At 42.1% G+C, this 20,200-nt stretch overlaps 1 protein-coding gene across 1 annotated transcript in view; it reads left to right on the forward strand.

Moving 5' to 3' along the window:
* DOCK2 (dedicator of cytokinesis 2) overlaps window positions 1-20,200 on the forward strand; it is a 2,333,210-nt gene that overhangs the window by 610,812 nt on the left and 1,702,198 nt on the right. The window contains exon 15 of the mRNA XM_086931425.1: window positions 14,059-14,157. Coding sequence (XP_086787551.1) covers window positions 14,059-14,157 — 99 coding nt within the window. The remainder of the gene's footprint in view (window positions 1-14,058; window positions 14,158-20,200) is intronic.

The raw sequence follows: 20,200 nt of genomic DNA on the forward strand, positions 1-20,200 counted from the left end.
CATGGGTTTTATCTGGAGTTTTCCGTTTTTTACCTTCGATTTTACCAGTCTTTTTTTACAGGGCTTTAGCCGGGGATATTGGTGTGGTTGGAATTTTAGAAAGGTATTTCTAAACTGTTTTTACTGAAATATTCGAGATTTGATCTTTACACATTTTCTTTTGACATTTCTTTTTCTTTGCGTGGGGCTCCCCTTAATGAATGTATTATATTTCAGCACTGGCTAAATATTAGGGGAAAACCAACGAGAACAACATTAATCATGAAGAATTAATATGTCTGTTTCCCATTGCATTGCACTTTATATGTATTGTATTTTGCACTAGCTAAATATGAGATCAGGAGTCAATATGAAAATAGAAAGCATTGAATAGGCTTATCTGAATGATTGTTTTAATCAGTTATGGTGTTTTAATAACTGGTGATTAATTTTATGATTTTTGCACTTGCACTTTATTTTCACATATTTATTTGCGATGTTGCACAATGTAAGGCCTATCAAACAATCAATATTAATTGTATATGCAAAAGCAGTTAGAAGTATTTCTTGTATTTCAATGGGCATTGTATGTGCTTTTTTCACCATTTGCGCTAGTATTTCTTGCTGATTGGTCCGGGGCATGTCATGTGATCAAGACAGTGTTCCACTGATGAAACGTGCCATGCGGGGCACTCGCCATCGAGAAATGCTGCTAATTTGAACTCAATAAACTGCACTTGAACTTTATCTACAAGCTGTGGTCCGTACCTGTATTCTTGAGGGATCCCGGGCTGAACATATATATATATATATAAAATGTGCTCTGACACAACTGCAGCACTCCTGATGGCTACCCATATATATATGGGTAGCCAACAGGAGTGCTGATGGCTACCTATATATATATATATATTTGAAGAGGCACATTGACTAGGAGAATATGTGTACTAAACACAAAACTCAAACAAATCCCAAACAGTGGAAGTAAGGGAGCAACACTAAACTGAATCCCTAGAGACTCACACAAAAGTAAAGTTGTGTAAAAAATAATTCTCGTGATACTAATCATATTGTGAAACGAAACTGAATGCTTAATAATGTATTATTATTTAATCCATAACCGTGCCAAGAACACATTATGTAGCCACACAAGAAATGTAAATTGTGTTGTCTGTCGTTTGGGGAATATGAACATGTACTACAACTCCCATAATGCAATGGGGTTGTTTTTAAACAGGAAATGCTTAAATGGATGATGATAGTAGTGTCTCCCTGCCGTGACAAAGGCTGCAAAGCCGAAATGCGTCGGTGGACAGACTGGCTCTGTTTGGTAAATAAAATCTTATAACAAGAAGGACTGTTGTGTGCGGCTTAATTTTGTGAAAAAAAAATGAAAAAAAAAATATATATATATAAAATATGGGTAGCCATCAGGAGTGCTGCAGTTCAGATGTGTCAGATCACATTTCCATTACAAGGGCCAATTGGAGAGTTTGGAGTGTGTGAGTCCCAAAGGGCAGGCGTCCTAGGCATTAAATTATAAGGAAACTACTAGAGGAAAATCCACACAATACACGATTTAAAGTGCAAACCATGAAGCTTTTATTTTAGATTAAAGAAACATCACAGAAGGTAAAAGGAAAATGGTTAGTCAATTCGATTCAACATCAATCAATTACAAAATGCTCTAAAAATAAATCAATGCAAGCTGCCATAAGGATTTGTCAATAAGAATAACAAAAAAGCTCCCAAAAATATTTTAAGTTCACAGCCTGTCACAATGTCATGGTTGATGGAGGGAGCCTGAATACTCCAAGTGTGAAAATAAAATAGCCATCTGTCATAGAGTCTGGTCAGTATAAGAGCAAGGGTGAATCTTAACTCACCTCCCAAATGCAACATATTTTATATGTTTTCAAATAGAGAAGTCATGCAGTCACTGCAGTGTATCATTTCTTTCACATCATAACTGAAAACACATAATGCGGTAAACAGCTTTTACTACTTTACTAATTAATAATCCTTTATTATGTAGTGAAGAAAGAAACAAAATCACATTCAAATTATATACACAACCTCCATTAGGCCAGAGGAAATTGCCTTGTTAACATACAGTCGAACTCCGCTCCTTCCTCCAGAAACATCATGAATATAGAAAAGAATACATTTTAAAGATACTAAAGACCGAGAATGTAAAACTATTTGAATTAAACAACAAAACTAACAACTTAATTATATGTAACACCCTAAGCAATAAGTCAGCAAAACTCTGACCGCACAATAATGGAAATTTTTCATTAAAGGTTTATGGCTGATTTTTACCTTTGGTAAACACAGCCATGAGCCAATCACATTCCCTGTTGTGAGCCATGGTATACCGTGAACCTAGCACAGTACACCATGGCAGAATATATAAGCATGTTTTATATATCATATAAGTTAACATTACTTACTCTATTTATGTATACAGCCAGAAAATGTACATTTACATATTATATTTTGCAGATATAAGTTTGGCATTTTTCAAACCCTTTATCCCCTTGTTTCCTTAATTTTACATATTCCACTTTTTGCCACTTTACTCTATGACAATTCACTTTACGGCACTTCACTGTACACTATTTAAAGTATGCTACTCACCTTTACGACACTCCAGTTTATGCCACTATATTGAATGCTAAACTACGCTACGTTAGTCCACCCTACTCCAGTGAACTCCACTGTATGCCACACCATGCTACAATACTATACTATACGCTAGTCTACTGTTCACCACTGCATTCTATTACACTGTTGTGTATGACAGTTTATGGACACCCCTACACTGTACTCCTTGAAACCGTATGCTATTTACTGTAGGGAACTCTAGATTACGTTATTCCATTATATGCTATGACAATGCCCAACTTCATAGTATAGTACTGGAGTGCACGCTATTCTAATGTATGCTACTCCGCTCTATGGCATTCCATTCTACTGAAATGCAGTATACACACTGTTTCTACAATCCACTGTGTCGTTTACACTTTATAATTACATTCTGTGCCACTGCAATAAATGTCACTTCACTGTATATTACTAGACTTTACACTCCAATAATTAATTAAATTGTACACAATTCTACTGTACAGTACTCCACTATATGCCACTGTAATATACGTTTAAAGATTTCATGCCACTAAATTGAATGTTATTATAGATATACTAGCAGCCTGCCCCAGCGTTGCCTAGGGCAGAAGGGAGCTGCGGGCAGCATTTCAGGCTTGCGTGCACTCCCGCCCCGGCCCCCGCCCCCGCCACGACATTGTCTGTGTCCCGGACAATGTCGTGGCGGGCGGGGGCCGGGGCAGGAGTGCACACAAGCCTGAAATGTTGCCCCCAGACCCTGAGCCTTACCGCAGTTGTTCTGGGCCAACCTCCCGCACCGGCTCCCTCCCGTCCTGTGTCCCAGAGCCTTACCTGAGCCGCCGCTCCTCCCCAAGCTCCTCACTTCACCGCTACTCATCCTCGTCATCACGTACGTTGCGGCAAATGCTATGTCGTGGCCGTCAGCGTCGCGGCCGGCGAAACTTTCAGGGCACTACTTTTTTTTTAAGTTATATTTTTAAATTTACGTTTTATTTTTATTTTCTATAGCCCATGTCCATCTGCACACCCTGAGGATTACAACAATGTATTGGGTGTGTGGATTGGCGCTGTGGTTCCCGAGTTTACCTTGCCAAAAGGTTTGTGTTCTCTCTTTATAATAGTAGTATAGATAAAGACTACTCAATTCTACGCTACTCCAGTGTAAGGAACTACACTTTATGCTACTCCAGTATATGCCATAGTAGTGTACTCTATTGCAGTGTGCCCCACTGTAGTGTACAATATTCCACTCTTCACTGTATAGCTCTCTAATATATGCCACTGCACTTTACAGAATTGTTATTTACAACACTACACTGAACCACACTAGACTTTACACAAGCCTCTGTATATTAACTGTATGCCATTCCACTGTACTCTACTCCAGTCTACACTATTCTTATTTGCTCCACTCCACTGTACTGGAGTCCACTGTATACCATTCAAGTGTACGCTATTTGAATATATGATATTCAAATATATGGTGCTACACTGTACAACACTTCAGTCTATAACACTCCACTGTACGCCTGTTCAGTGGATGCAAATGCACTCTAGTATATTTACAAAATGTAACTCTACTTTTACCACACTACACTGTATCTTATCCCACTGTATACCACTTAATGCACGCCTCTACACTCTGTACCACTCCAAAATACACCACTGTACCGTATCCTAATTCATTTGATACCACTCCAGTGTTAGCCTTTCCACTTTGCGCCACTCCAGTATACCTGATTCCTCCTCACTTCACTCCACTCCATATACCACATTATACTGTACAATAGTGGATATTACAACACTCTTCTCCAGTGTATTGTTCATACTCAATTTAATAACACTCCACAAAACTAAACCAGAATAATATTCCAAATGTGTTACTAGCATTAGAAAAACCATTGAAATTCACACAAAAATCAAAGGCTAAGGATAAGTTATAGTGAGGAAAACTTTATTTATTTTTGCTATATAAACTCCACTTAATCTACACACACATATTCATTCTAAAGTTATAGGTATATTTTTAATTTGATATTTATGCACCGCTTTCAAAGTTATGTGTCATACTTATAACTCATATTTATACTTATTCTCCACCTTAAAAATAATATAACTTATGCACCTCGGTACACAATCTTCTCACCAGACTACATTATGTAAGAAGTCTAAGTAAGTGACAAAACCTCCACATAACCATCAGTCCCAACCAGAATGACACAGTAGTCCAAAAGGTCACATCTTTATTGGGCACCTGCAACAGGAACCATTTAAAGGACTTCTGGGAAACCAGAAAAAACCAACAGCAGTCACTGCATATATTTATGGGCTCTCTCTTTGATACTGCATTTGTGCAGCTTTAGCCTCCATCGATACCAACTGGAGCACTGCCATCATCTTTACAAGAGTGACCAAGAGTTATCAAAAAGACCATTCAAAACATTGAAACTTTGCCAGTGTTTTAAATGTAAACAGCTCCATTTTGAAGTAGAGTCTGATACTGCACACTCCTTCATAGTGTCTTGTCCATTTTTTGAATATATATATATTTTTTTGGGCCACTATAAAAATTCTTAACTTTATCTCCCTATTCGTGTGAACAATTGAAATGTTACCTTACTTCATTCTAATTTGACCATTAGTTTGCATTCAACCCTATTTATATTCTGGTTCAATAAATGTTTTTTTAGAATTGCTTTTGTCTGGCCATTACCTATAACCCTACTCAATGCAGCAGCAACTCAGTCTTGTTTATTCTTCTGCTCACAGCATTTCTCTTTGAGTTGATCAAACATGGTTTCTGGAGAGTGTGCCAAGCAGCCAGTAGTGAGGCAGTATAGCCAACCCAAACCAAATTGCCAGGCTCCCAAAGTTCGCTTTTTGTGGAGTATAGTTAGCTTCATGTCCAGGGTTCAGCTTTTAAAATGGTCCTTGCATTCCATTCACCAGACTCTCCTCTGCCTTCTGGCCCTAAATCTGGCCTCTCAATTCAGCCCTCTTGGCTTTAAAGTAAATATCCCTTTAACCGACACTTGTCCTGGCATCCTGGAGGGCAGATCTAATCTTAATTTCACTGTCTCTACAAAGGTGGTACAAGGTTCTGTTTAGGCACCGATGGCTCATTTTCTCAGGCCCCATAGACTACTTGCTCCATATTCTCAATACCAAGTTCCCTTAATGACCCGTCTGGTATGGCTGAAGTTGTGGCTACTACAAAAGCGATTTTGGTTCAAAAACACATGAGAGCAGCTAGTCCACAGGTGCAATATGATTCCCATGCCACAAATCTACCATGAAATCATTACTTTTGTCAGCTGCGGTCCGTGCAGGTAATCGCGGTGGGGCCAGTAAAGGGAGGATTTCGACAGATGATGAAGAGGGAAAATGAATTATTTATTACATTTTTCCTCTGCATCGTTCCTCCACATACCCCCTTACCTGGCCCCACCGCCCACCACTGTTACCTGCATGGACCTCGGCTGACATTTTTGTGTGTGCAGTAAGCTAGCGGAGAATGTGGGGTATGGTGGCAGGGGTCTGAAGAGCTTACTGTCTCTGCAGTCATGGTGAGCAGGCTCCTTTGAAGGGAGTAGACAAGTTGTTTGTGAGACATATTGGATTAAGCGATTTGCATGATGTGTGAAACTTGTGACTTTTAACATAGTCATCAAGTGCCCTCCTTGCATTCCTTTTTTGGTGCTTTTTATTTATAGTTCAAGATGCAAAACTTCACTGCTTCCAAGTGTGCTTTTAGAAAGAGTTAACACATTTGTTGTGAGTAAGTAGGGAAACATTGCTTGCTTGATCCTGTCTTCTATTAGGTACAGTACCTCTCTACATAAGAGGGTATGAGGGAGGAGCCAAGATGGCGGATCGTTGCCGCCAGCGAAGGTAGCGGTGTTGAGAGGCTCTCGACTCCTCTGATTGTACGATGTGGAGAAGGAGCCCTTTTGTGACTTTGGAAGCCAAAATCAAATACTAAGAGATGCGTTACAGGAGGGTCGAGGAATAGAGCTGACGAGCGTGCTGTTGGCGTTGCTGCCGGCATTGGTTACAGAAGCCTGCGTGTGAGGTGCAGCCGATGAGGTGCAATCGGTATTCCTCTGCGAAGTGACTGCCTCGCTACATTGTTGCTTCCCTGTGTTATCGCTACATTGTTTCACTGGACGGGCACCGAATGCTCTGGGAGCTTCGTCGTTTAGGGCAGCTCTCCACTTCCCGCCTGATTCATCTAATCCAGGGTTCCGCGCTCGGCTGGGTGCGGCTGCAGTGTGGACGTCTGCCTCGGACTGCTGAGGCGGAGGGGAAACCTAGTGGTGCGGTGCGGCGACTACCCGATACATCTTACCAGTGGATCGTACAGGCAGCTCAAGACGCTGACGGACGCTGACAGATGCAATTGTTGGAGGTCCATTGGGGGTGGCAGACGCTACCTGCTTGGAGACTCACCCTGAACTGGCTGACTGGAACGCTGGGCCATGTGGGCGGTTCTAGCGTTACTAAATGGTAACGAGGTTCGGGAACAGAACAAAGAGGCGGGAGCCGGGACCACGAACAAGGGAATGGCCCCTAAGAATGCCCGCACTACCCGAGCCAGAAAAACTGTTAAAACTGATTCTCCGGTGGGGAGCACAACAGCGACTTTGAAGGTAACAGCGGGTGAGATGTCTGATGTAAGCTCCGCGCAGAAAACAACAGGTGCATTAACAGGGGGTTTACCCATTGCGAAACTGCCTTTTAAACAGCTAATTAAGCCCCTGAAATTTGTTACTGAACCAAAAGGAAATAACATGCAGGAAAGCAATAAGGTGTCAAGGGAGCGAGGAGACGCAGGGCATGTTGACATTGAGACTCGCCTACCAGATCAGACTAATGTGCTAAAGACGGGGCAAGATATAGCCGCATCAAAAGTAGCAGTAACAGAGGATAATTCCAGCAAAGAAAGTGAATGTCTCTTACTGGCTTCTTCAGTCTCCTCTAGGTCAGCAGTGGAAAATACTGAAGGAGACAAAACCACTGGGGCGAGCCTGCAACTGGAAGGAAATCAGAAAAATATATTGCAACAACCAGTGAAGGTTGATGTAGGGGAAGCTGAATGTGCAGAAATTGTAATTAATAACGTGCCCAAAGATGGGAAAAGTAAACACTCTGAAGCAGCAGGAGATATGTTAAGGAATTGCTCTTCAAGCTTAGCCAAACAGAGTGAGATTTCTTTGGACATGCGAGAAAACGTTCCAATAGAAAATCCAATAGTAGATTTAAACACTATGGATAATATAATAATAGGAGGTCAAATTGCTGAGGCTCCTGAAAATGAAGGTGCAATTGTGGTAGAACTAGAGACGGTTGAAGAGGGGCTAAATTTGGAGTATGAAGACATTTCAGATGAAGAGGAGAAAAGAACCGGTGATAACAGGATAGAAGTCTCTAAAACCAGAGGGCTAAAAAAAGGGAGAATGAAAGCCAAGACTAAATTGAAGAAAACTATTAGCAGCCCTGTGGCTAGAGATTTATTCAGAAATTGTGTAGGAGGGAGAAAACTGAACAGGGATGAGAGCCCCTTAAGAAAGTGGATGCAGGCGAAGGGGGAGTCAAGAATATGGCTTTGAGACTTTCAGGGGCAAGCCCTGAAGATGATTTGAATTTGAGGTCCGGTAACAATACTCCCATATACTCTGACGATCTAAACTCACCTATGCCGGGGGTAAATGCAATCCTATTAGATATTCCTGATACTTTAGCTAGTGAACCAATAATTGAAACAAAAACTAGAAATATAAGTACAAGCATAAGACCTACCAACAGTACTAATGCCTTGGATACTACTCATTGTGGAGATGCCGTCCAGTTACAGACGTGTAAATCAATCACTCAATTATCTACAATACAAAGGTCTCCAGATGTAGGAATGACTAATGGGGCATCTGAAACACCTGGAGAATCAAACACCACTAGTATTGGTACTGTTAAGAGCACTGTCCCTTCGCCTTTTCTGGACTCAGATACAGAATTCAATACACTCACTGAGCAACCCGGGGGTACGAGCGAATGTTCATATAACGATGGAAATATGGGGGCCGGCAATTTGAACACTTCTTCTATGGATCTGATTATGCGGACACTTTTGACTCAGCGACAAGAGGGACAGCTACACTTCTTACAACTACGAGAGGATAATACCAAGCTCCAGACTTTTATGTTAGAAGTATCCAGCAAGTTAGGGGGGGTCACACAGGATATAGAGGAACTGAAACAAAGAGTTGTGGGGGTCGAGGAAGGGGATGCGAGATCCGAATCTTTAGCGCAAACACACAATGGAAGAATTGCCAAGCTAGAGGCAAAGGTCGAGGATTTGGAGAACAGGGCGAGAAGACATAATCTTAGATTATTTGGGGTACCCAAAGGGGCAGAAGGGACTGACCCTCGGACCTTTGTCGCGAAACTTTTTCAAAAAGCCTTCGTCGACATGTCAGATTGGACTGGGATTCCCAATTACAACGAGTCCATCGGTTGCCAATATTCCAAAGAAATAAGACCAGCAAGTATCCAAGACCACTATTGATTAATTTTGGGAATATTTTACTACGTCAAGCGGTATCTTTGAAAGCAAAATCTAACAATCCTGTTACAGTGGATAATCTTACTTTTTTTGTCCGGTCGGATTTAAGTAAAGAAACGATGGACCGACCATGGCAATTACGTAAGATGATTGACTCATTTAAAGCAGCCGGATGCACGGTATACTTACAATAGCCGGCTAGGCTCAAGGTTAATAAAAATGGACAGGTGTACTTCCTCACTGAAGAGAAGGAGGCTGAGCAATTATTGACTAAATTAAGCACTTAAGCACCTAAAATCAGCAACAGAATTTGATGTGGCTTATCTAATATTTGATTAGTAAATATACAGGATACGGTACTGTTCTTTTGAATTATTATTGGTATTGGACCTTTGCTTTCCTTATCTCTTTTTTCTTTTGGCTTACTCATGGGCTGGATGGAAACTTTATATTATTTGTCAAACACATATACATCAGCCATAATGTTAACAGAAGGGAAGGGGAGAGCAGATATAAGGGAAACAATTTAGTTAGATTTTGGCACATGTTTCTTTTTGGCTTCTTCTCTTTTCTATATAGAAATGTTTGAAGTCTTCCTTCAGAGGTAGTCGATTGTAGCCTCTCCACGCTACTTCGTGATGCTGCCACTACATCAGCAGCATGGTATAGAGGGGAGCCCTCCCTTCGGGCACATCTGGGTGGGTTGGGTGGTGTGGTTTTGGGTTTGGGGTGGGTTGGGTTTCAAAGGGGGAACATTTTATTGCAAGATAGAGATTAATAACTACGGAGTTAGTGTTTTTGTGTTTTCTTTATCTAAACTAAATTCAATGCAGAGGAGATCGAAAAGTATAGTTGCAAGATATGTTTTTTCTTAGATGTTTGGTATGGAATGTCGCTGGTCTCAATAGTAAATATGACGAGTTTGGTAAAAGAAGAAATGAATATGTTTAAACCTCATATAGCATATATTTCGGAAACTCATATTAGGTTTCAAGACCGCAAACTTTTATCTCAAATGGGATATGATCTTGTTGTGTGTTCAACGCTAGGTGCATCAATCCGAGCGGTAGCTATTCTACAACAGAAGCATATCAGGATGAATATTCTTAAAACTGCAGCTGATGTTAGGGGGAGGTGGGCCATTGCACAGGTGCAATTTGATCAAAACTGCCATGTATTTTGTTTGGTCTATGGCCCTAACACTGATGAGCCTAGGTTGTATGAACAACTAAATATAGAGTTACTTGAATGGGAGGGCGAACTACTGATAATGGGGGATTTTAATTGTGCTATGAATTATAAGATCGATTCCACAAGTAAAGGTAATACAACTAGGATGCGCAAAGTTAGAGCAGCCATAGGCGAACTTGGTAGGACACATAATCTGAAAGATGCCTGGCGTACTAAACATCCTACTATAGCGGGGTTCACGTACTATTCAGCACCTCATAGGGTTTGCTCCCGAATCGATATGGTATGGGCATCAGATAATACTTTGGAGAACTGTAATATAGAACTTTGCCCTAGGGTTACATCGGATCATAATCCTATACTGTTTGAATTTAAAATCTTTGATAAAGTACAAACCCCCAGACAGTTTACATTCCCTAGATATGTTTTTATGGATTCTGTATTTATTGCAGGTATTAAGGCACATATAAAAGAATTTATAGCATTTAATATTAATTCTACAACAGCTAATTTTGTATTGGATGCATGTAAATGCAGTATAAGAGGCTTCGCTCAACAATATATTTTAAGGAAGAATGCTGAAAGTCGGAGAGCAGATAAGCTGACTACATCTAGTATATTACTAACTGAACATCAATTGATAGAGGCCCTTACACAGGGCAAATCAAACATCGAAGAATTAAAGATGGGATTGGTGTCATTACGATCGGCATTAAAAAAGACTATCAGGGAAAAATACTGTTCTAAAATTCATAAATACATACTGGCACAATATGAAGGGGTGACAGAATTGGCAAAGTATTAGCCTACAAGGTAGCAGATAAGAAAGCTAAAACAACCATCAAATTAATAAGAGATTCAGACTCTATTGAATACAAAAAAACGGATCAAATCTAAGAACAGTTTGCTAAATATTATTGTCATTTATATACTCCAGAAAATCTACCTCCTCAAGAGGAAATTATACATTATTTAGAGAGATATTTGCCCGTGCGACCAGATAACAAAGCAATTAAACATCTTAGCTCTAAAGTTACCACTACTGAAATAGAATTAGCTATACAAGCACTACCCTCAGGTAAGGCTGTGGGAGAGGACTGCTTACCTATACAGCTTTATAAGATTTGTGATAAGGAACTTCTTCTGCTTCTTCAACTAGTAATAGACTCTATGGGGCAAACAGGAAGTGCTCCTCTATCTTGGAAAACTGCAAAAATAGTGTTTTTTTTTAAAAAAAAGGATAAACCGCCAGAAGATCGTGGGTCATATAGGCCCATTTCATTATTAATACAGATGCGAAAGTGTTCTCCAAAATCCTGGCTAATCGCCTAGCTCCCATCATGCCGGATCTGGTGAACACTCAGCAACATGGGTTTGTGGTGGGGAGAGACACCACTACCCACATAAATACGGCCGTGACCTCATTTAATGTAGCTTCAACTACTCTCACCCCACTCGGAATGGTTATGCTAGATTCGGAAAAAGCGGTCAACCGAGTGGGGTGGGAGTATTTGTGGGCGGTACTGAGGGCATTCGGTATACAGAGCCAGTATCTTAGATGGGTTTGGGCTTTATACGATAATCCAACGGCAATAGTAAGCTATGCTGGGGCCAATTCGACTTTTTTCCCAATTAAAAGGGGAACAAGGCAGGGCTGCCCTTTATCTCCACTACTTTTTCGCCCTAGCTTTGGAACCATTTCTAAATGCGCTGACGGCCCAAGATAATATTATACCAGTGCAACATGAAGGAAAGAGTTTAAAAATAACCGCTTACGCAGATGATATAGCTATATTCACCACTGACTTAGTTTTGGCTATCCCTGAGATATTGGACGAAGCAAATAAATTTGGAGAGATATCAGGATATAAATTAAATGTGAGTAAAACTCAAGTAATCGCTAATTACGAACCTGTTCAACAGATATTGGGACTTTGTCCGAATGTGATTTATCTAGGCATTAGGCTTTCCGCTGAGGTAGAGAAAATCATAGCCTTGAATTATGACCCACTGTTTAAGGAGATAACTGCATCTTTAAAAAATTGGCATAAGATACCACTTAGTTTGGTAGGATGAATAAATGTAATAAAAATGAAGATCGTACCAAAGCTTTTGTATCTATTCAGAGCTATCCCACTGCAACTTAATAATCTATATTTTAAAAAACTAGCGGGCATCTGTAGCAGCTACATCTGGGGCTATAAAAAAGCACGCAGATCAATGGCGATCTTGAAACTATCTGTTGAAAAAGGAGGTTTAAACTTCCCGGATTTTAAAATATATTTCTTTGCTACTTTCTTTTGGCGCATACGTAGTCTCTTGATAAATGAAAACTCCCTATTCTACCATCAATTTATGTTGGGATCAGATAGCAACCAATTTTTGTTTCGTGTACATGACCCTAATTATTTTAAGCGAGTTAAATTTAAGACCGCGAGACATATTAAAAAAATTTGGGACCAAGTTATGATTTTAGATAAGATCTCTTTCTTCAATGCTGAATTGCAAATCTGGGGGAACCCAAGAATACCAGGTATCTTTTCTGATGGCGCGGGAGCTCAATGGACAGGACATGGCATAACCACTTTAGGCGATTTATATGGTCCGGATGTTTTTTAACTTTCAAAACATTAAAATTACTATATAAAATTGGCGATAGTATGTATTTTAAATACATTCAGATTAAGGATTTTTTTGTCAATAAAATGAAAATCGAAAAAGTTGAACATTCAGATACTTTAAAAATGTCTCTATTCTGTACGAACTAAATCTCTTATTAGTGAGAGCTATGCCTGTCTAAACTGTGGCAAGATAGGAGACTGTGAGAAAATGGCGGACAAATGGTCCAATAGATTAGGAGTCAATATTAGCCCCAACCAGATAGCAGGGTCACTCAGACAAATAAATCAAGTAGTTCAGTCCTCTAATCTAAGGCTGTAATTCTATAGAACGGTGAGTCAAATATACTATACACCTTAAAGAATTGCTCGATGGACATCTGGAAACGTCTCTAGTGAGCGAACTAAATTTCCGAAATGCAATTTGGAAGCCGCAGGTATTGAACATATGCTTTATCAGTGCCCGGAACTTGGGCTGTTTTGGAAAGGAATAACTGCAGTATTAAATAGTAAGCAAATAATGTTCCCACCACTTTCGGCTCATTTAATATTGCTCGACATACAGGATATCACTAGTAGCCATAAAGAACTGATAACTATAGTTTTCGCTTGTGCCAGGCTAGTCATAGCCAGGACTTGGATATCTAAGGAACCTCCATGTGTCATGGAGTGGTGGAGCCTTATTAATGAAATTCACACAATGGAGCTATCTCTGGCAAAACTTAGGGGTCCCAAGTCACTAAAAGGGAGGGAAAAAATGTGGGGATCATTTGTTCGACATGTTTTGTAACTATTCAAGGGGATCAGCTTACTTTGTATTTTGTATCGGCATCGTTGTGATGACTTAAATATTTTTAAATTTATATAGTGTATTCCTCTGCTTGTATTCAAAGATGAAAACTTATGTTTTGTTGTTTGTGCTTTCTGTATATATATGTAACGCCATACTGCTTCCTTGGAATAAATAAAAAATAATTAAAAAAAAAAAGGTACCTCTCTTCATTAAAGCAAAGCCAAATAAAATTTTCATGTAAGACAGTGAAATTACAAGATAAAAAGTGTGATTTTCTCTATCTTGGTCAGAATGCAATCTGTGTGGGAGCCGGAGACAAACCGGTGAGTGAATACAGATCAGTGCTCTACTATCAGATCAAACAACCACGCTGGATGGAAACAATAAAGGTACGGCATGAACATTTATCATATTATTCTGAAAGCATGTTCCTATTCTACTAAAATAAAATAGGCCTCTGAGAATGAATTTATGAAGTTCCTATGAATCCCATTGATCAAACAATACAGTCTTTAAGCAAATTACTGGAACGTATTGTCTTCCTAGGAAAAGGTTTTTGAAACTAAATGTTCTAGATAAGGCTGTTCCTCTAATTTGTAATATTTTCTGGACTTTTACATATTGAATACACTTATTTCCACTAAGGAACTCATATCCTTAGCAAAAGAATAAATAAAATTGTCAGTTTAGATTAACAATGTCTATGCTGAACAAATGGCCCTCAATGGCACATATAATTGTTCTAGTTTTTGAGGTAACGCACAATAATGAATCCACAATTGATCTGTGGTATGCCTTGCAATTTAATTAGATATGCAAATAATGCATACAATAAGGATGAGCCTGTCAACATTCTTATTTTATGCATTCAAAGTAGATTTTTTTTAAAATAAGAAAGGTTAGAGCAGAGTCTGGACAGTAGTACTTTGTTCAAAGGCTTCACACATTGTAGTAGAGACTTCTGTGTCACGACTGTACCACGTTTTTATGTGTGTGGATGGTAAAGGTATAATAGGAATCCCTCCACTTTTTAAAGCATGTGATAAAAGGGTGCAGCTGTGGAATGGTTTAGATCGGTATGGTTGTGTTTAGCTCATTCTTTGTTATTCCAGCTTGGTAACTTAAGTTGCTTGGGGATATAAAAGACTGGAAAATGTTGGCTTAATAAAGGTTCCCTGTATGCTTGTCCGTGTTGAGCTGCTGTCATAAAACTGTGGATGTTAGCCTACTTCACAAAGTTTGTTGTCTTCTCATGTGAGCTGGTTACGTTAGACGTTTTAGAGGCAGAGTTTGATTTCCAGGATGACAGACACCATCTTTTATCAATGCTGTTGTGCTCTATATTCTCTTGTTCATTTCACAATGTCAAAGATTAGATTTTGAAGTTGGGAATTGAGTTGAGCGAGTGAGTTTCGATTTATAGGTTAGTGTTATCAACATTTAATTGGTTAGTGATTTTGGATTAACTTGAAGAAGAGGTTTGTGACCTTTATGATACATGATCACCAGCTTCAGGTGTTAGGAAAGGGTTGGAGACATTTCAAGAAAGTGCTAATTAGTACAATGAGAATTTTGGGAACCATCTGAGGACAGTTTTTTTGTTGGTTTAGAGGACAAAATGTGTTTTAAATGTTATTCAATGTGTCAAATGGAACCTTTTTACCCTCCAATGGCAGGAAGAGGGCATTCTTCTCCTGGAAGTTGTTTCTGTATGTTATACAGCATGCTGTGAAGCCTATAAGGTTATCCATAGGAGTTTGCAGCTTTCTTCTGTAATTCTACTATTAATGGAAAGTCAGTGGTGGAGCATTGGGTTTACCTAACACAGAGGTCTTCTATTTGTTTCTAGATGAGACTATAATTGTCCAATGAAACAATCTGTAAATATGGCAAGTTAAAGGAACTGCTGACGATGTTGAGTCCTGAATCTGTCTTTTTTTACCTGGGCATATTCAGGTAGTGGCATTTCATCTAACAAGAATGTAGTTTAGCTCCTTAAGCAGATGCCTCGCTCACAACAATCTTGGTTTTATCAAAAATCCCAAGCCCAAATGAAGGAGGATCTGTGTAGTTAGTAGTACGTATAGCTTGTACGTTGTATCTAGAAAAGCTCCTTGTCGTCAGACTGTCAGCAGTAGTTTTGTCAGAGAAATGTCCTTCTTAATGGTTCAAGCCAGACAAGAAGTGCAGTTTTTTAGATAAGTCTTTGATGGCCATGGTGTGACCTGTTATCTTATCCTTTGCAAAAAAAAGTAAAAGGGTTTTCTCCTCTTATGCAGTGGGCCTGGACACATAACGGGAAACATTATTTTAGAATACTTTCTCACTGTAGTGTATGGGTACTCATAGTACGGCCCGCGGGCCGGTGGCGGCCCGGCAAGCCTTCCTTGGCGGCCTGCGGACCTTGCAAACATCGTACACATGTATTTTTTTATTTTTTTAAAGAGTGTCTGCTGCAGCGCAACTCTGAGAGTCTCTGCTGCTCTGTGGGGGCCGGGTGATTCTCGCATAGCTAGAGTGAAGCTGCAGGGGCCTAAGATGAGGTGAAATACAACAAAGCCTTATTAGCATGCACATGGCCTTTAATGACCTGTGAAGTTCTTGGGTGCGGCTGTGTGTGTGTGCGCGCCTGGAAGCTGTCTCAGCCCAGGCTGGCACACAGGCAGGGTGAGATGACAGAGGGTGACAGAGGGAGGTAGAGAGAGGAGGGAGGGAAAGAGGGAGAGAGGGAGTGAGGGAGGGGAGAGCGAGGGAGAGAGGGAGGGAGACGGGGAGTGAGACGGGGTGAGAGAGGTAGGGGGATGGGGAGGGGGAGTGAGGGGGAGTGAGAGAGGGGGAGAGTGAGAGAGGGGGGAGTGAGAGAGGGAGGGAGTGAGAGAAGGGGAGGGAGTGAGAGAGGGGGAGTGAGGGAGAGAGTGAGAGAGAGAGACAGACAGAGGGAAGGAGACAGAGAGAGACAGACAGACAGAGGGAGTTGGAGAGAAGAAGCGAGGGAGAGAGGGAGCGAGGGCGTGGGGGAGGGGGAGCGAGAGAGGGAGGGAGAGAGGGAGTGAGAGAGGTAGGGAGAGAGCGAGAGAGCAAGGGAGAGAGGGAGGGAGGGAGGGAGAGAGGGAGAGGGAGAGAGGGAGAGAGGGAGCGAGAGAGAGAGGGATGGAGAAGGGAGAGAGAGAGAGAGAGGGGGAGGGAGGGAGAGAGAGGGAGTGAGGGCGAGTGAGAGAGAAAGAGGGAATGCGGGAGTGTGAGAGAGAGATGGGAGTGAGAGAGAGAGGAGTGAGAGAGAGAGGAGTGAGAGAGAGGGGGAGGGAGTGAGAGAGAGAGGGAGTGAGAGAGAGAAGGAGTGAGGGAGTGAGGGAGAGAGAGAGAGAGAGAGGGAGTGAGAGAGACAGACAGAGGGAGGGAGAGGGAAGGAGCGAGGGAGGGAGAGAGGGAGCAAGAGAGGGAAGGAGCGAGGGAGGGAGGGAGAGAGGGAACAAGGGAGGGAGGGAGAGAGAGGAAGTGAGGGAGGGAGAGAGAGAGGGAGTGAGCTAGAGAGGGAGTGAGGGAGAGAGGGAGGGAGAAAGAGAGGAGTGAGAGACAGAGGGAGTGAGAGAGAGCGGGAATGAGAGAGACAGACAGAGGGAGGGAGAGAGGGAGTGTGGGAGCGAGGGAGAGAGATAGGGCGCTAGGGAGGGAGAGAGAGGGAGAGAGGGAGCAAGAGAGGGAGCAAAACAGGGAGCGAGAGAGGGAGGGAGAGAGGGAGGGAGAGAGTAAGCGAGAGAGGGAGGGAGAGAGGGAGGGAGAGAGAGAGGGAGTGAGGGAGGGAGGCAGAGAGGGATAGAGATGGAGAGAGAGAGGGAGGGAGGGAGTGAGTGACTGAGGGAGGGAGTGAGTGAGGGAGTGAGTGAGTGAGAGAGAGAGAGAGAGAGAGGGAGTGAGAGGGAGTGGGAGAGACAGACAGGCAGAGGGAGGGAGCGAGGGAGGATGGGAGCGAGGGAGAGAGAGAGAGAGAGAGAGAGAGAGAGAAGGAGCGAGGGAGGGAGAGAGAGGGAGAGAGGGAGCGAGACAGGGAGTGAGGGAGGGAGAGAGGGAGCAAGGGAGGGAGAAAGGGAGCGAGATAGGGAGGGAGAGAGGGAGAGAGAGAGGGAGGGAGAGAGAGAGAGATCGAGAGAGGGAGTGAGTGAGGGAGGGAGAGAGATGTGTGTATGCCGGGTCTGGTGGCTCAGTGGACGAAGGCATACGCTGCAGTGACATGTGATCAACCTCATAGTCATAGTTTTTTTTGTTGATCTAGCCCGCACCCTCCCCTACTGACCCCGCCCCCACCGGTGCGGCCCTTGGACACAAACCACAATGTAAATTTGGCCCCTGAGAGAAAGTTTGGGAGTACCCATGCTGTAGTGGATAATTGTGAGGATACTGGCTGATCCCTCCGCCATCCTAGGTTGGTTGAGTCTTGTTCCCAGATAATCTTGTTCAAACTTGCTGTCCTTAATTTACTAGTCATGATGAAGACCCACCATGTTGTATATCCACTAGCACATACACAAAGGGTCAAAACGTCGACAACAATCTTATTGGTCCAAGTCCTTAGTCACCCATCCTTTAAATGAAAGATGAAATTAATGATGAGATACGGTATGGTACCTTAAATCCTGGTTGCGGAGTGTTGCAAGGTCCCTTGTCAAGGATGCTTTGTGCAGTGGTGGTTCCGAGGAGCTGTGGGGCTGCGATGCGAGGTCCTGTATTGAGGATGTGTCACGCAGCATGGGTTCGGAGGAGCAGCGCAGCAGCAGTGAGAGGTCCTGCATGGAGGATGCATTGCACAGTAGCGGTACCAAACATCTGCAGGTCTGGTGTCGGGGATGTGTGCACTGTGGTGGTTATGATGCGGAGCTGCAAGGAGATGCATCACACTGCATCGGTTCTGTCCAAATGACAACAGCTCCGCTGGCAGAGTACCTTCAGTCCCACCTCTATGGTTCCAGGACTGGGGTGGCATTACTTGGAGGACAATACTCACAGCAGGGAGACTCCGGATACATGGTTCAGGGTGGTTGGAGCCTTTTCTGTCCCTGAGGCTATTATCAGGAGGTTGGCCAACTAGCCCTTGGAATCCCGCTAGAGGTCCGAGGTTCAAAATGCAGGCCAAGTCATTTTCACTAAGGCAGCAGGGCATCAGAGTATCAGTCCTTGGGTGTGAGGGTCCACCATTTATACCTGATGCCCACTTTGAAGTGAGAGAAGCTCCTAGAGTCCTTACAGAACTAAGGTGTCTGAAATTTCCTGCCTCCCTCCCCCGGCCCCAGCTTGTTTGGGGGCCAAAATGCTATTGCGTAACCCTTTGTGAGTATGCTAAGGCAGTCATTGTGATATGTGAGTGTGGTAGGAGACAGCTCCTCCCCCTCATCAAGTCAGAGATGGCCCATCCTGCTAACACCCATTCACTCTTTGTCTCTCTGCCTGAGAGTGAATACCTTCTACACCTAGTCATGTGATGAAAATGATTGGAACAAGAAAATTCCAACTTTCTAAACGGACTGAAATAATCAATTGGGTAACCCTGTGTCCCTCAAAACCAGGGCATGCATAAAACAAACTACAAATGGTTCTGTTGGGTAGAGCAATTGGTTAAAACCTATGTAGTGTTAATCATACAAAAACATGGCTCACACATTTCTTTATAGACTTCAGGATGGAACACACGTAGCAAGAAATGATTAGACATAAAAATAATGTTTTACTCTGTAAATCATGAGGGCTCTCAAATTCAATAATCATCAAATGACATTAGTGACATAAAGATAAAGTGAATAACGCGACACAGTGACGTATGTGACTGAGTAAAGTTATACATAAGTGGTAAGAGACTTACAAATATGTACATATTATACAAAATAACTGAAATGGGGTCCGTCCTTTCCAACTCTTAATACATTGTCTCTGGTGCCCATTGAGTAGGCTTTTTAATTCCTCGGGCCTGTAAACCTGATGGGCATAGACTGACATGAACATTGACGTTTCGACCCTGGCGGGTTCGCAATTAGGTGAGCGTCACAGCGGGTCTTCCTCAAGACGACCAGACAACAAAGAAAGACAGCCAACTCCAATTGCACTAAACACTCCGACAGCGGGGTGAGGGTTTGAGAATAGATGTGAGTTCAAAGCATGCAACAGTATCCAAGATGCCTCCAGGGTTAACATATTTAACTGGGAAAGCTAGAGCAATAGTGTGTGGACTTACCATGCTCTGTATTATGAGGAGAGACCACCTTGAGGGTTGATGTCTCTGCAGGGTAAATCTTAGAGGCAGCGATCCAGACCACCAAGTCGGTTTGGAACGTGGTGCCTTGTGTTGGATTTCACACAGACAATATCGATATCTATTTGGGTTCTTCTTAGTAAGTTTCTTCCAATTCGGCTTCACAGTGAATGTGTCTCCTACATAGGTTTAAA

This window comes from Lissotriton vulgaris, chromosome 7 (genome assembly GCF_964263255.1).
Source record: "Lissotriton vulgaris chromosome 7, aLisVul1.2, whole genome shotgun sequence".
Classification (NCBI taxonomy): domain Eukaryota; kingdom Metazoa; phylum Chordata; class Amphibia; order Caudata; family Salamandridae; genus Lissotriton; species Lissotriton vulgaris.